Below are 16,056 nucleotides of genomic sequence, written 5' to 3'. Positions count from 1 at the left end.
CTTTACTTAAGTCAACAATCCTTAATCTTAGGTCTTCTGAGATCTCTTTTGTTTGAGGCATGGTTCACATCAGGCAATGCTTCTTGTGAATAGCAAACTCAAATTGTGTGAGTGTTTTTTACAGGGCAAGGCAGCTCTAACCAACATCTCTAATCTCATCTCATTGATTGGACTCCAGGTTAGCTGACTCCTGACTCCAATTAGCTTTTGGAGAAGTCATTAACCTAGGGGTTCACATACTTTTCCCAACCTACACTGTGAATGTTTAAATGATGTATTAAATTATGTGTTATTAGTTTAAGAACAGTGTGTTTGTCTATTGTTGGGATTTAGATGATCAGATCAAATGTATGACCAATTTATGTATAAATCCAGGTAATTTCAAAGGGTTCACATATGTTTTCTTGCCACTGTAGGTCTATACATGACTGGATATTTGCAACTGAAATAACATGTTGAGTGAACATTGCTTTTATTGCAAACATTATATTCCTAGTGAATACTATACCATTGTGTTTAGAGAGTTTTACAGGTTAATGACTGTACTGCTACTGCCAATTGCCTGTTGCTATAGCAAGCAATATTATGGGGCCTTATCCATGAGTCACCGTATGCTTTAAACAAAAACAACAATAAGAAAAGGCAGCGAGCAAGCAGTAGTACTTACTACATTACTGGTCATTCCAGTGAGCAAGCAGTAGTACTTACTACACTACTGGTCATTCCAGTGAGCAAGCAGTAGTACTTACTACACTACTGGTCATTCCAATGAGCAAGCAGTAGTACTTACTACACTACTGGTCATTCCAGTGAGCAAGCAGTAGTACTTACTACACTACTGGTCATTCCAGTGAGCAAGCAGTAGTACTTACTACACTACTGTTCATTCCAGTGAGCAAGCAGTAGTACTTACTACACTACTGGTCATTCCAGTGAGCAAGCAGTAGTACTTACTACACTACTGGTCATTCCAATGAGCAAGCAGTAGTACTTACTACACTACTGGTCATTCCAGTGAGCAAGCAGTAGTACTTACTACACTACTGTTCATTCCAGTGAGCAAGCAGTAGTACTTACTACACTACTGGTCATTCCAGTGAGCAAGCAGTAGTACTTACTACACTACTGGTCATTCCAGTGAGCAAGCAGTAGTACTTACTACACTACTGTTCATTCCAGTGAGCAAGCAATAGTACTTACTACACTACTGGTCATTCCAGTGAGCAAGCAGTAGTACTTACTACACTACTGGTCATTCCAGTGAGCAAGCAGTAGTACTTACTACACTACTGGTCATTCCAGTGAGCAAGCAGTAGTACTTACTACACTACTGGTCATTCCAGTGAGCAAGCAGTAGTACTTACTACACTACTGGTCATTCCAGTGAGCAAGCAGTAGTATTTACTACACTACTGGTCATTCCAGTGAGCACGCAGTAGTACTTACTACACTACTGGCCATTAAAATAGATGGTCCCTTTTACTTCCAGTGAGCAGTTGTGATTTAGTTCATGGCACTGTTTTCATAGCATTATGACCCCAACTAATGCTTATTCCCATCACCAATGAAAGTGTTTGCTTTAGTTCGTTATCCACATTATTGTAAGGGCAACCACAGTGATCACCGATCTAAAGAAAGATGCATCATTTTTATGTGGGAGAAAGAAGCATAGCTTAAAAGTTACAGATACATGTACGTTTTGCAGTTGCTTTCAAGGTAGACTATATCAGGTTGTGATGGTTATTGATCCTGATGGGTTGAAATCGAGATTCCATGGCAATGCCATTACAATTCCTCCAACTCTAAAAGGATGTGTTGCTGAGAGCAAAGAATCAAATGTTATACAGCCTGGTAAGACTTTTTGTATCCTAAAGAAATTTTGAACTAAAAAAAAAAACATGAAACTTTCTGCAGGTGTCCATTTCAACAAGTCTGTCTTTGTCTTTGAAAAATCCCAACAGTGCTGCAACTCTGTTTAAAAAGACTTGCTGATATACAGTATGAGAGGCAGGGGAGGAATGAATCTTCAGAGTTTCAAATCTGGAGTGCATTTTGAAATATGAAAAGGTGAACCAGGAGAGTATTTGAAAGGGATCTTGGTGCAATTGGCCGGTAACATGTATTCACAGACATATCCAAAAGGCAGGCACCTCAAGTCATGCTAGCATGCCCGGTCGTACAATGGAGCAGTGTGCTCTGACCCACCCTGCAGACCCCCGGGTTTGTTATTCCTGTATGTGATACTGTACACTGGAGCAGGCTCAGAGAGACAGCATGATTTCTTAAGGAAACCAGAAAGAGTGGATGGGTGCCGGCTCAGCGATGAAACACAGGGCTATTTATCCAAGCCGTTAAATAAGGCTTCAAGAACAACTCCCGCTCACCAGCCCAAAAATCTCTCTCATCTGGAGAGCACAGTTTCACATCCCAAACGGCACATAACATCAAATTGTACTTAATGGCATCCAGACAAACTTTAATGTCGTTCCAAGATTCTCTCTGCATACCCCCCCTCATTGCAATCTCTCCCTCTCTCCATTCCACATCTGGACTCCATTCCAGGTGGAATATGGTAAGAGGGGGAACGGAAGGAAGGAAAGGTGGAGGGACCAGCTGAGAAGCTGAAGATCTGAGGAGAGAAGAGTGAGATTCAGTGTTGAAAGAGGTCGGGTGGAAGTGACGTCAGGATGGAGTAGGAATTTGATGATCCCTCTTGGGCATTTCCACTGGCTCTTCCCAACCTCACATTACACACCAGTACAATGAGCACTGTCGTATTCAAAGTGGCTAACACAATCACAGGTTTCTATAGCCGTAAAACAAAACAAGTTTACTAGATACAGTATCTTCAAGAAAATAAGGTAGAAATGATCTTAGCATTACTAACAGTGGTAACCATTACAGTGTAAAACTAAATACAAACTACTGCTGTACTGTATCATCATGAGGCCTGATGTTTTTCCTTTCTTGAGGAAGCGATGACATCTAATGTTGGATTCAATGACAACATTGAAGCTGCTAATGGCTGACTTCCATGCAAAACCCACAGGAACCACACCCATATATCCTCAACCTAGACCACTGAATCTGTGTGATTATTCCAGTTGCTAAAAACAATACATATTAATACTTAAAATGTCTTTATAACCACTATCTATTAAATAACTTCATTGTGGACATATCATTGGCTGCCTTGAAGTTATTGCACATCAAATAATGAGTTAAATAGTGTAGTACAGTAGCGTACAGTACTTGAAGGTATTGGATTGTATACATTTTTGTAAATCTGTTGGTCTTTTAAAGTTATTTACTTAAGAGTTTATTTTTAAAATTTTTACAAGTCCTACTACACAGAATCACCATACTGTGTTGTAAACCCCAGTACAATACATACCAAAGATGATATGTCGGACAGCCTCAGTATAATGAAAAACTTTAACTGTGACAACGTGGCCCCCTTCTGGGAGGAAGATAAAACAGCAGTACCTGTGAAAAACAGTTAAGTATAAATGACCATAGTCGCAGGAAGTAGAGAGGCTGAGGGTCAAATAACATGGAAAACATCCACTTTTTACACAGTATTCATTTACCATCCTTACAAACCACTCAATGTACATTACTGTATTGTACATAGGTTGGTCGTCTAGGTTTGTACCTGTAGAATTTCCATCACCATGAAGAAGAACAATGCACAAGACAGTAATTGAGTACAGTGAGACATCAAGTGCTTTGTGATGATGTGGCTCAGTTGGTAGAGCATGGTGCTACGGTTTGATTCCCACAGGGGACCAGTATGAAAATGTATGCACTCACTACTGTAAATTGCTCTGGATAAGAGTGTCTACTGAAAAGGAATGAATAGACCATTTCTGTTTTCACATAGAAATGAGTCCATTTGCAAAGTATAAATAACAAGAAATCTGGAAAATATATTCAACAAGTATTATCAGATGAACTATGTTGTACAGATAATGAACTACTTCCTGTATCTCTGTAAATGACAGACGGAGCACAGTGCCCAAAGGAATGCTTTAAAGCTTACTGCCTTCAAGTCATAGCCATTTTATGTGTGGGATAAAAGCCAATATTATATTTTCATTCACTGATGTACCTTTTTATTTGAGGAAAGGTAATATGTCTGTTTCTATTAGATTTGCATCACTTTTCATATTTAATCACAATTACTTGGCCACATGGTTCATGCAAAAGGTCTAAGGATATTTGAGTCTACATGCATTACATATTTACGAAATCTTACAAGCATGAGCATGATCCATTTTAGGATCTGTAGGTAACACAAAATTACCAATTCAACTCAAAACCTAATTTCAAGAGCATCAAAGATACTATTTATTCTTACAAAACATAATGCAGAAAAAAAATCTGCTCATCACAAATTTACAGAGAATAGAAGACCTACTTCCAAGCTCATTTTATAAATTCTGAATGTTGTTCCCAGTACAGCCAGGTTATAGTACAAATGAATCTGACTGTGTGTCCACAATGATTTCCCAGGTAGATAGAGAGAGGTGGGACCAGTAGGCCAAACGTACCCATCTATAAGATGATCTATAGGATGATCTACAGGATGAGAAGGGGTCCACATGGTGTTTATTGTCCAGGAGGTGGAAGGTTTAGCCTACATGACATAATTGTCAACAACACAAGCTGTTGATGGTACAAATGCATAGCTAACTATACAAAAGGCCAAGCAAGATACATGTAGTTTTATTCTTACATATTTCTCAAAAGCATTGATGTGTTTTTATGAAGTGTGACACTGTCTTTCTGTGGGTGCTGCTGTGAAGAAACAGAATATACAGCAATAGCATCAGCAAACTTCTTCACACAAAAACAGTACTACAAGTCATGCAGCCCTGTGCATACACATGCCATCAGATGTCATATGATACGATAATATATATTGTTCTATAAAAGAAACATTCACAAAAATGTTTTATTTATACATCACATCTTTATATTCCCTTATTTCAAATTTTAAAAAGCAATAAAGCAAATACGCATTTCATAATTCCAACTGAACTGATGTGCTACCACGAGGCAAAAACAAACCCCACAGGCTCGGCCTGACATTCTAAAGCTGAATCCACTGAAACCTTTCAATAGTGATCCCAATAGCAGGGAGAAATGGCAGCAACGCAGGCACTTAAACCATCACTTCAAAAGGAATGATCAAAACTCTTGCTCAAATTGAATTCCACAAACACACGCACGCACGCAAGCACACACACACACACAAATGCACACAACCACAAATATAGTACACGTTTTGACACAGATGAAAGTTCTCCCTTTGCATATTTATGTCTTCAGTCTTTCAAATGCCTTGGAATTCAAATGAAGAGTTTATTTCCCTTCCTCCGAACGGGTCAGCAGGAGACTCAATGCTGTTCAAAGGATTAAAATGTTACGCTCTGTCATTGATCTGATTCATATACCAGTCCTGTTTTGTAATAAGTTGGTTTAACTGTGGCAGGTGTAGTAGCCCACTAAGTTGTCTGAATGAGATGTTGTATTATTAGATCTATATTTTTTTACCTTTATTTAACTAGGCAAGTCAGTTAAGAACAAATTCTTATTTTCAATGACGGCCTATGAAGAGTGGGTTAACTGCCTTGTTCAGGGGCAGAACAACAGATTTTACCTTGTCAGCTCTGGGATTCGATCATGCAACCTTTCGGTTACTAATCCAACGCTCTAACCACTAGGCTACCTGCCGCCCGATACAGCTGTACATTAGCGATAACAATACATCTATAAGGGCTAAACCGGGAGGGCCTGGGAAAAGAAAAGCTCCATCCAAACCTCATAGTAACTGAATTAGAAAACTGGAGAGAATAGTTAAATGCTATAGAAAAGGCACAACCTCTGATGTGTTGGCACTCCCACTCCCGTTCCCCAGCCCATGGTCTATTGCTCTGAGCCTCAGTGGTGGGGTGAGACGGTGGCACAGGGGGCAGTGCCAAGGCCCTGGTAATTCTCGCGGGCATGCTTCTCACAGAACATCTCCTCTCCCACCCAGAAGTGACCTCGCATCTTCAGGTTGAGTCCGCACTCTGGTGTAGAACAGGTGTAGCACTCTGGGTGGCGGAAGCGGTCGTCCATGATGCGCACCGCCTGTGTACTGCAGACAGAGGGACACAGTCGTACTCAACACAAACATTGTTTCTGCAGATTTTAATCTTTGTACATTACACACACACACACTGTAGGAAGGCTTATTAATTCAGCTCCTCTGTGTTTATGAGGAATAACCTGCACCTTAGGGAAAGGTATCAATGTCAGGGCTTGTATTTGTCAGCAGCTTATTATTACTTATTATTTGTCATCAGTTACACAATTACCCCTGTGGACAGAGAGAACATGTCACAATTACCCCTGTGGACAGAGAGAACATGTCACAATTACCCCTGTGGACAGAGAGAACATGTCACAATTACCCCTGTGGACAGAGAGAACATGTCACAATTACCCCTGTGGACAGAGAGAACATGTCACAATTACCCCTGTGGACAGAGAGAACATGTCACAATTACCCCTGTGGACAGAGAGAACATGTCACAATTACCCCTGTGGACAGAGAGAACATGTCACAATTACCCCTGTGGACAGAGAGAACATGTCACAATTACCCCTGTGGACAGAGAGAACATGTCACAATTACCCCTGTGGACAGAGAGAACATGTCACAATTACCCCTGTGGACAGAGAGAACATGTCACAATTACCCCTGTGGACAGAGAGAACATGTCACAATTACCCCTGTGGACAGAGAGAACATGTCACAATTACCCCTGTGGACAGAGAGAACATGTCACAATTACCCCTGTGGACAGAGAGAACATGTCACAATTACCCCTGTGGACAGAGAGAACATGTCACAATTACCCCTGTGGACAGAGAGAACATGTCACAATTACCCCTGTGGACAGAGAGAACATGTCACAATTACCCCTGTGGACAGAGAGAACATGTCACAATTACCCCTGTGGACAGAGAGAACATGTCACAATTACCCCTGTGGACAGAGAGAACATGTCACAATTACCCCTGTGGACAGAGAGAACATGTCACAATTACCCCTGTGGACATGGAGACAGCATGTGACATGAGGTGACTCTTACACAATGCTGGTGCCACACTTCTCACAGGTGTGGTACTTGGGGACTCCGCCCCCGGGTGATGTGGGTATGGGAGGGGTGGGTTTGGGCGAGAGTCCTGGGAACCGCACAGTTGCCTCTGCATAGAACAAACCAGAGAGCAGAGTCAGACAGAGCCGACACCGTTTGTCTGAACACCACCAGTTTATGATCCGGGTCACACACTTCATGACACCAGTGACATATGCTGGTTGTTATCACTTCATAAAACTCTTATTACCATCTCTGCTTGTAAAAGTCAAAACAACAACACTCACACTCTGCTGTCCATTGAAAACAATGCTCGAAGTCACAGTTTCTATGCAAGAGTTTCCTTATCGGACTTTATAACTGCTCTGAACCAGGGGATGGCCTGATGTTTCTATTCATATCAAATAACTGTCTGAGTAGCCAGAAAAGAATACAAGGTTGATGAAACAATTGAGTAAAATTGTGGTAAATTGTGTTGAATTTGACAATAACCGTTATCTACAAATAACCTCTATCGACCTCAGAGTTGACATCCAGTTGACCCTTCAAATAGGTTTCAAACGGGACAGTACATCCTACACACCTGTTTATTAGACCGGCGTGTCACAGAGAGAGAGCGCGAGTGAAGACGAGTGTGTTTATGGGAGGATCTGCTCACCCTTCTCATCAGACTCCAGAACCTCCTGCAGCATGCGGAAGGTGTTGGACTGTCGAGGGGCCGTGCGAGACTCCTTGTTCTCCTGGATCATCTTGTAGACCTCTGAATCCCGGTCAAACCGCTGCATGGCAAAGTCCGAGCCAGAACTGCAGTGGGAGAGAGAAGGGATGTAGCTATTACCTATTACGTAACCACTCTGATAAATAGACTGATCAGTCAACCCATATCCATATCCATTCCATGTACAATCTATGTTCTATCTTCGTACTGTACATTTGTACATTCCGTGTACGGTAGACGGTGTAATAATGTCCACATATGTTCACGGAGATGTGTACATTGTGGAGAACTTATGTGGGGTTAGTTTGAGAGAATCCAGAGGAAAATAAGATGGGGGCAGCAGTCAGCTTTGTGACTGACCTTCCAGCCCAAAGTCTACATTGCAAAGCCAGCCTCCAATCGCAGTCCAAACATTCACAACTGAACTGGATCACCTTGCTATCCACTTACAGCAGCAACTGCTCTAGTCTGAAAATGTCCTGCAGGCAAGGTAAAGAACACATATTGAAAACGCCTGTGTAGAGTAGACGGTGCCATGCTATCAACTAAGTAGCAGACATTATTGGTGTAGTGTTTGGGTATTAAGGTGAAGACATTCTAGCTTATGGCTAGGAAAGTAGAACTGTGGCTAAAGCTTTCCAGATTACCCACCACCACAGCAGCCATGATTGGCCAAATAAAGTGGGCAATCCTGCTGTTTGACTCCAGGCATTCCTGGATGGAAAATCACAGAGACGTGTCATTTCTATCATGTACCACTACCCCTCTCTCATGCCATCATTACATTTATGACCCACTGGAGCCAATGGACACCTTTTAGCTTTGAGGCAAGATAACTTATGAGGCAACTCAAGCCAATGCATGTTTTGTGGCCCTTTTGGACCAATGGGAGTGCTTGTGATGGGACATAGTCTTAAGAGTGAACCCATCAGGGTAGTTTCTCTGCTGCCTAGCTAATTAGCGGACTAGCAGGCAGCACAGTAGCACTGCACTTACAGGTTTATGAGCACCACATACCTAGCCATTGGGGTGGTGGAATGAAAAAGTGGTTCACTTTATTGTTCATTCAACAGTGCTACCTAACCCTAACTGTGTGTGGTTGCCATTGTTATATTTTCCTAGCCTAGCAACAACTGAGAGAAAAAAAAATGGACAGAAAGTACACACGGACCTATGCACAGAATACTGTAGTCAACATTGTTTGCCTGGAGGGAGCATTTCAGTCAGTCAGGTTGTGTGTGTAACCGGTCAGACAGACCCTCAGTCCACAGGTGTGGTGTATTGCCATTCACCTTCAGAGAATTGAGCAGAACATCCCTGCTAAACTGTCAGTAAAAGTCTGCCAATTCTCATCAGCTGGATCCCTCTCTGTGTTATCATATGCCAGGTTACAGCACATCTGTCAAAAACACTGACTGCATAAATTCCCCCTGTGCTGATCTAATCTAAGACAATACCACGGAAAAGAATAATCATTCACATGGCTAATCCTGTTGAAGGCACTATGGAAATGGAGAGATGTGTGTGCATGCATTCATGTGGACTGGAGTTCGTGCCTGCCTTTCATCAGCTGAAACAGGAGATGGCAAAACGATGAGACAAACCTCAATGCTTAAACTCTTTCCTTTGCATTATAGAACATGGTTTAAATTGAAAACAGACTCTCCAACACACCCTCAAAGTCTTCATCATGCTCCACTCCACCCTGCTAAATCCATTTCCCCCTCATTCACATTACATCTTCAAACCAATGGGCATACTGGGTCAAATGTACTAAGAGCACAAAAGCATGGGAGCAAAGCAAACATAACGGCAGAACAGTGAACTGCAGAAACTTACAGATGGAGGGAAATCTGTTACAAAAACAGTCATAACTTGCCGAAGCTATATCATAATATACTGCATGTATGCATACTCAAAAGAAGAGTACAACTGGAATAGGCTACACATAACACACAGTATCTGGAAATAATATTGTTAGTTGGCTTTCCAGTAAGTACTTTGTGGACTCCACAACAGTCAGAATGTTTTTAAGAAACCACTCGAGAAATGTGCACATGGAAAAAGCATCCTTTTCATGTTTCCACAGCCACAGAGAACACCTGACCTTCCTCGAGTGAAAATGCACGTCTTTAAACAAGCCTCAGTCAAAACAGATGCCATCACTGCTGCCAGCTCCAACAGCATTCTCCAGTGTGAGAACAATAGGGCTGTTGGTGTTGTGTTGGTGTTGTTTGCATTGCTTCATTCAAAAACACAGCCATACTAATTAAAGCCAGTTGCCCCTAAACTCATGACCAAATACAATAAAAAGTCAGAAATAACTCACCTCTGAAATAAAGAGGGAACAAAGGAGGATTCCTTTACAACTAGATAATCTTTGCTTTCAGATGTAACAGTTGTTCTTGGCTGCACGTCTATCCTCAGCTGTGGTAACCCAGCAAACACACAAAAACAAGCACACACGCAGAGGCACACACCTATATATATTTATATACACCAAACAGGAGCAGGAGAAGATTGAGTTTCGGACTGAAAAGTGTGCCTTTCGGCTGCCACTCATTGGCCTGGAGAGAAAAGAAGCGTCTCAGGGGGGTGTCTCTTAGCCTGTGATTGGCTGAGTCAGAAGGGGGGGGGGGGGACTTGATGTGAAGCCTGGGGACTACAGAGAGGGGGGGCCAATTAAGGGAAGAAGTGAAACAAGACATTTTGGGGGATAAGAGTAAGAGCCTGAGGTGGATGGGTCTGATGCCATATTCTGACATGTCACATGACCAGCAGAAAAGTGAGGTTCTTCAAGAAGTGTACACAGACACACCCCAGCCTTTCCAGAAGGGAGGAACACTGAGTACGGATAAAAACAGACTACCTGAGAGGCTTTGTAAGGGACAGGTTTGAAAAATCTCTACTTTCTTCTTTTTGGCTGTTGAGTAAATAGCACTACAGTATGAGAGCACTGACTCTCAGAGTAAGGTACAGTCAAAAGGTCTAATCAATTAAGTCAATGTTTGATGAAGACAGCTGAATCCTTCAATGCACACTAAAATAGTCTGACTTGTAGCTCCAAGATCAACCACATCTGTTTTGGTTAACTAAGTGCTGCGTTATGCATTTTTACACGTTACTGAATTGCTACAGGAGTTTGTTTTACCCTAAGCCTGTTTGTAGTAAGTCATAATCACATATTCAAAATACACAACATCAACATACGTTAGAGTGGGTAAATTTGTAGTGTACATCGTGGTAGATCTGTAGAGGAGCCGAGGATTGAGAATGTTCATACCTGCGTCTGGGGGAGACAGACAGCTCGCGGTCAATAGGGCTGTGGGGCGAGTAATGTCCTGGAGGGGTGGGGGTTCGGCTGGTCACAGAGTTAGTCCTGAAGTCCGGAGAAGAGAACTCCTGTGGAGACAAAGCGATGTACAGGTCAGACTGGTCTGACCTGCATGGATCATCTTCTTCTGCTCGGTCAAACCACCTGCAGATGCTGAAACCCAGACATGCACTTTATAGAGTGGAACGAGTTTATAGAGTTGAGAAACCTGATGAGACCATGAGAAAGAAAGCACCATGTGATGCAATATCTCAATAAAGAAGTCGGATAAAGAAAGGGCTATATTCCTTTCACTTACTGGATTTGATTTAATGTTGTTTCAAAAACGTTGCTTCATCAAGGGTGGATTGGCATTGAAGAGAATGTTCTGAAAAATCACAACAACTAAAGAAAGAGATGAGCCTGGATGGGGAAAACGTTCTTTAAGCGAATAGACAGACAAAGAACTGGACAGGTCCACATGAATAGGAACAGTCCAGGTCAGAAAGGGAGGGCTCTATGTGAACAGGTGACAGAAATGACCTCCCGGGGCCAGTTCAGTTGGGTGCAATGATCATGTACCAGTGTAAAGGTTTGAAATGATTACGTTTTTGTCAAATGCAATATATTTGTGGGCGTCTTGGGTTAATTTGCAGGGTACAAATGATTTATAATTATGTTCTGGCCCCCCGACCATCCGCTCAAGAAAAGAGCCCTGCCCTAGTGACACCGACTTTAAGGACTTTTGAAGATCAATCCACAAAGCAGATTTACCTAACTTGGTGGAAATTTAAGAGATCTCCAGGGCTACAGTCACCATGACTGGTGCTAATAAAGTCTCTGATTTGTCATGGTTTTCCTCCTGCCCTTCCCATACTGCGGGTTTCAATGGAGTGATCATGAGACACTCCCAGCATTCCTGTCCTTTACCTAACTCGTCCCTCCTTATCCAGCTCTCATTTATCTCCCAGCCCTAACTCCACGTGCAGGCTGCCTGCCTGCCCGCTTTTGTCAACCTTGTTAGCTTTTGATTGCTATTTATATCTAACCTGGGACTCAGCCCCCAGGCCTGATGACGGAGATGCTGTTCGCATGGTAACAGATGTTTGGCATTGGCTCTCTTGTTTGTTTGAATAGAAGGGGAGAGCCAACGTGTACTTCCATCGTGGACGCCAGATGTCCTACAATTATGCATGGCAGTTATAAACCATTATACCGCATTGGGAAAGAGCAAATGGCAAACTTTAGCAACTTATTCACCTCGGCATGATATGGTTTACTGACAATGCTTCCTACTTCCATTACCTAACTGCTCACTGCTAGAGTACCATCTTGGCAGGAAGCTACTGCCAATGATGGTGGATTATGAATGTGTCTCATTATGGCCGTTTACCATTGAAAGGAAATGGTCAAGGTTCCCGTCTGTGTAAGCGGTCTATCCTTCCTTCGGGTGAACATACAGTTCCTTCATAATCTCTGGCAAGCTCACTAGAGAAAGGGAACACCCACTGACACAGACATGATTTTTTTCAATGTGAAACTGCCCAATAACACCTGCCCAAAAATGAGCCTGTGAGATGTCTCGCCTTCTCTTCGGTCTCTAGCTACTGCTTTTATTAAGCCACAAGAGGGAGCTAGAGTGACATCATTGGTTACAGCCAAGCAGTAGATCCTTAGAGATCCTGAAAACATGGGACTGAATGGCTGTGTGTGTATGCATGAGTTTGAGCGTGCGTTTGGTATGCACACGTGTGCAAGTTTAATGGTATTATGAGTTTCCTATGTGGTGTCGATTCGAAGAGAATTTCACCCCGGGGACATGGGGCACCCAGAACACACACCTGGTCCACTTCTGAGCAACTCATAACTCAGCCCAGACACTTTTACTGTCAGGAATCCCAGAAAACAGTTAGATTTTACTTCAGTGCTATGCACTGCATCTAACTGTGACCACCTGAGATCCAATTCTAAGTCTCTCAGACTCAACAAAATATTTATTTTCTATGGGGTATTCAGTTAAATCAAAAGTGAAATGAAGCTTGAAAAGTGAACACTACAAAAAAGATCAGTCACTTTATTTATGCTCTACAGATGGTCATACCATCAAACTATATGCTGATAAGCAATTGCTTGATAAGGTTAGGGTTAGGGTTAGGGTAATGGTTATGGTTAGGGTATGGGTTAGGGTAAGGGTTATGGTTAGGGTTAGGGTTAGAATAAGGATCAGGGTTCACCAAAAAGGCGGCCCACGGGGTGAATTTGTCCCATGGCTGATTTTATTTGGCCCCTCAATTTGTCAGAGCAAAATAAATAAACTGTGCATTCAGACCCCTTGATTTTTCCCCATTTTGTTACGTTACAGCCTTATTATAAAATGTATTAAATTGTTTTTTACCCCTCAATTTAAACATAATACCCCATAATGACAGAGCAAAAACAGTGATTATTTTTGCAAATATATTAAAAGTCAAAAACTGAAATATTACACTTAAATAAGTATACAACCCTTCACTTAGTCGTTTCAACAAAGTACTTCGGCAATGATTACAGCCTGGAGTCTTCTTGGGTATGACGCTACAAACTTGGCACACCCGTATTTGAGAAGTTTCTCCCATTCTTCTCTGTATATCCTTTCAAGCTCTGTCAGGTTGGATAGGGAGCTTCGCTGCACAACTATTGTCGGGTCTCTCCAGAGATGGGGTTCAAATCCGGGCTCTGGCTGGTCCACTCAAGGACATTCAGAGACTTGTCCTGAAGCCACTCCTGCGTTGTCTTGGCTGTGTGCTTAGGGTCGTTGTCCTGTTGGAAGGTGAACCCTCGACCCATTCTGAGGTCCTGAGCGCTCTGGAGGAGATTTTCATAAAGGGTCTCTCTGTACTTTGCTCCGGTCATCTTTCCCTCGATCCTGACTAGTCTCCCAATGCCTGCCGCTGAAAATCATCCTCACAGCATGATGCTGCCACCACCATGCTTCACCGTAGGGATGGAGCCAGGTTTCCTCCAAACGTGACACTTGGCATTCAGGCCAAAGAGTTCAATCTTGGTTTTATCAGACCAGAGAATCTTGTTTCTCATAGTCTGAGAGTCCTTTAGGTGGCTGCAAACTCCAAGCAGACTGTCATGTGCCTTTTACTGAGGAGTGGCTTCCGTCTAGCCACTCTACCATAAAGGCGCAATTGGTGGAGTGCTGCAGAGATGGTTGTCCTTCTGCAAGGTTATCCCAACACCACAGAGGAACTCTGGAGCTCTGTCAGAATGACCATAGCGTTCTTGGTCACCTCCCTGACCAAGGCCCTTCTCCCCCGATTGCTCAGTTTGGCAAGGCGGTCAGCTCTAGGAAGAATCTTGGTGGTTCCAAACGTCTTCCATTTAAGAATTATGGAGGCCACTGTGTTCTTGGGGACCTTCAATGCTGCATAAATGTTTTGGTACCTTTCCCCAGATCTGTGCCTCGACACAATCCTGTTTCTGAGCTCTACAGAGAATTCCTTCGACCTCATGGCGTGGTTTTTGCTCTGACTTGCACGGTCAGCTGTGGGAACTTATATGGACAGGTGTGTGCCTTTCAAAACCATGTTCAATCAATTTAATTTACCACAGGTGGACTCTAATCAAGTTGTAGAAACATCCAAAGGGTGATCAATGGAAACAGGATGCATCTGAGCTCACAGCAAAAGGTCTGAATACTTTTTTCTAAAAACCTGTTTTCACTTTGTCCTTATGGGGTATTGTGTGTAGATTAATGAGGATTTAAATAAATACGTAACATTTTAGAATAAGGCTAACATAACAAAATGTGGGAAAAGTCAAGGGGTCTGAATACTTTCTGAAAGCACTGTATAATGTGAAATAGGACAAATATAAGCACCCACCTAATTATTATTATGTATGTGACTCCCTTTCCATCCTCGTCATCAGTTGGCATCCATGCCCCCACAAACCCATCCCAGGAAAAGCTGCGTCTCCACCCCACCCCTCTCCACTTCAGCAACAGAACAGGCCTGGGGCCTGAAGCTGACTGAGGCATGGGCACTGGTGGAGCCAGGGACTCTCTGTCTCCATAACCACCAGCAGCCGCTTCCAATTCAGCAGCTCTTTGAACAATGGCTCTGCTCTCAATCGGTCCAGTTTTCCATTTATTTTTCCAGTGCTTGTGCAGATCACTGCTCACTGCTCTATGCCAGGAAGCTTTTACCCGGAACGATCAGTGGCATTCCTCACTGTAATTCCTCTCATGGTCATTATTTCCCCAGAAACAAGGGCCAGATATTGTTAGTTGTCACCTTCTCCATGTCATCTTTGAAAAAGTGCAGAAAACTTCTCCATTCTCCTCCTACTATTGGCTACAGTAGTCAAAATGTCAGTCTTTTCCTATTGAAATCCTTTGTAACGGCTACATGTCATCTTGGGCTAACCTGTAGTTGTACTTTTATAAACATCTTGCTAATGAAGTAGTAAGAGTCCAAATCAGGGAGCGTTACATCATAGAGAACATCGTTATTTCCTCTGAGATTTGATGAAGTCTCCTGTCAGTATCAGATACCAACTGAAGCCATGTTTTCAGAAACACGTTTTTTTAGCTAGTCAAGTGAGTGAGCACTTTAATTACAGCTGTGATCCATGAGGCATGAGAAGAAAGAAGGAATAAAGAAAAAAGTTCAACAAAAGCAACAAACAGGCAAGGAAAAACAAAGGTTGGACGACGACAGGGACTAAGCAGCCGTGATTGAGTTTGACCATAGATGGGCTCGGCAGCTTGGTATGGAGAAGTAGTGGAGTTTGGGCATCAACAACACCGCTCCCTTTTCCTCCATTCTCCTGACCTTTTATAGAAGCAGCCATGTCACCTCAGATTGCAGCGAATACCCAGGGGA

The 16,056-nt window shown here is 42.7% G+C and overlaps 1 protein-coding gene across 5 annotated transcripts in view; it reads right to left on the bottom strand.

Moving 5' to 3' along the window:
* Positions 1-4,323: 4,323 nt before the first annotated feature.
* LOC124034321 (PDZ and LIM domain protein 2-like) overlaps positions 4,324-16,056 on the bottom strand; it is a 59,872-nt gene continuing 48,139 nt past the window's right edge. For 4 of the 5 annotated variants that reach the window (XM_046347350.1, XM_046347349.1, XM_046347347.1 and 1 more), the window contains 4 exons: positions 11,153-11,271; positions 7,810-7,955; positions 7,146-7,260; positions 4,324-6,145 (listed from right to left, as the gene is read on the bottom strand). In XM_046347350.1, the coding sequence (XP_046203306.1) occupies positions 5,947-6,145; positions 7,146-7,260; positions 7,810-7,955; positions 11,153-11,271 (579 nt within the window). In that variant the 3' untranslated portion in view covers positions 4,324-5,946. The remainder of the gene's footprint in view (positions 6,146-7,145; positions 7,261-7,809; positions 7,956-11,152; positions 11,272-16,056) is intronic. The other variant, XM_046347351.1, reaches the window with a different exon arrangement.

Source organism: Oncorhynchus gorbuscha, linkage group LG04 (genome assembly GCF_021184085.1).
Source record: "Oncorhynchus gorbuscha isolate QuinsamMale2020 ecotype Even-year linkage group LG04, OgorEven_v1.0, whole genome shotgun sequence".
NCBI lineage: Eukaryota > Metazoa > Chordata > Actinopteri > Salmoniformes > Salmonidae > Oncorhynchus > Oncorhynchus gorbuscha.
Note: the sequence above shows the minus strand (reverse complement) of the source record. Positions and strands in the feature narration are given on the sequence as shown.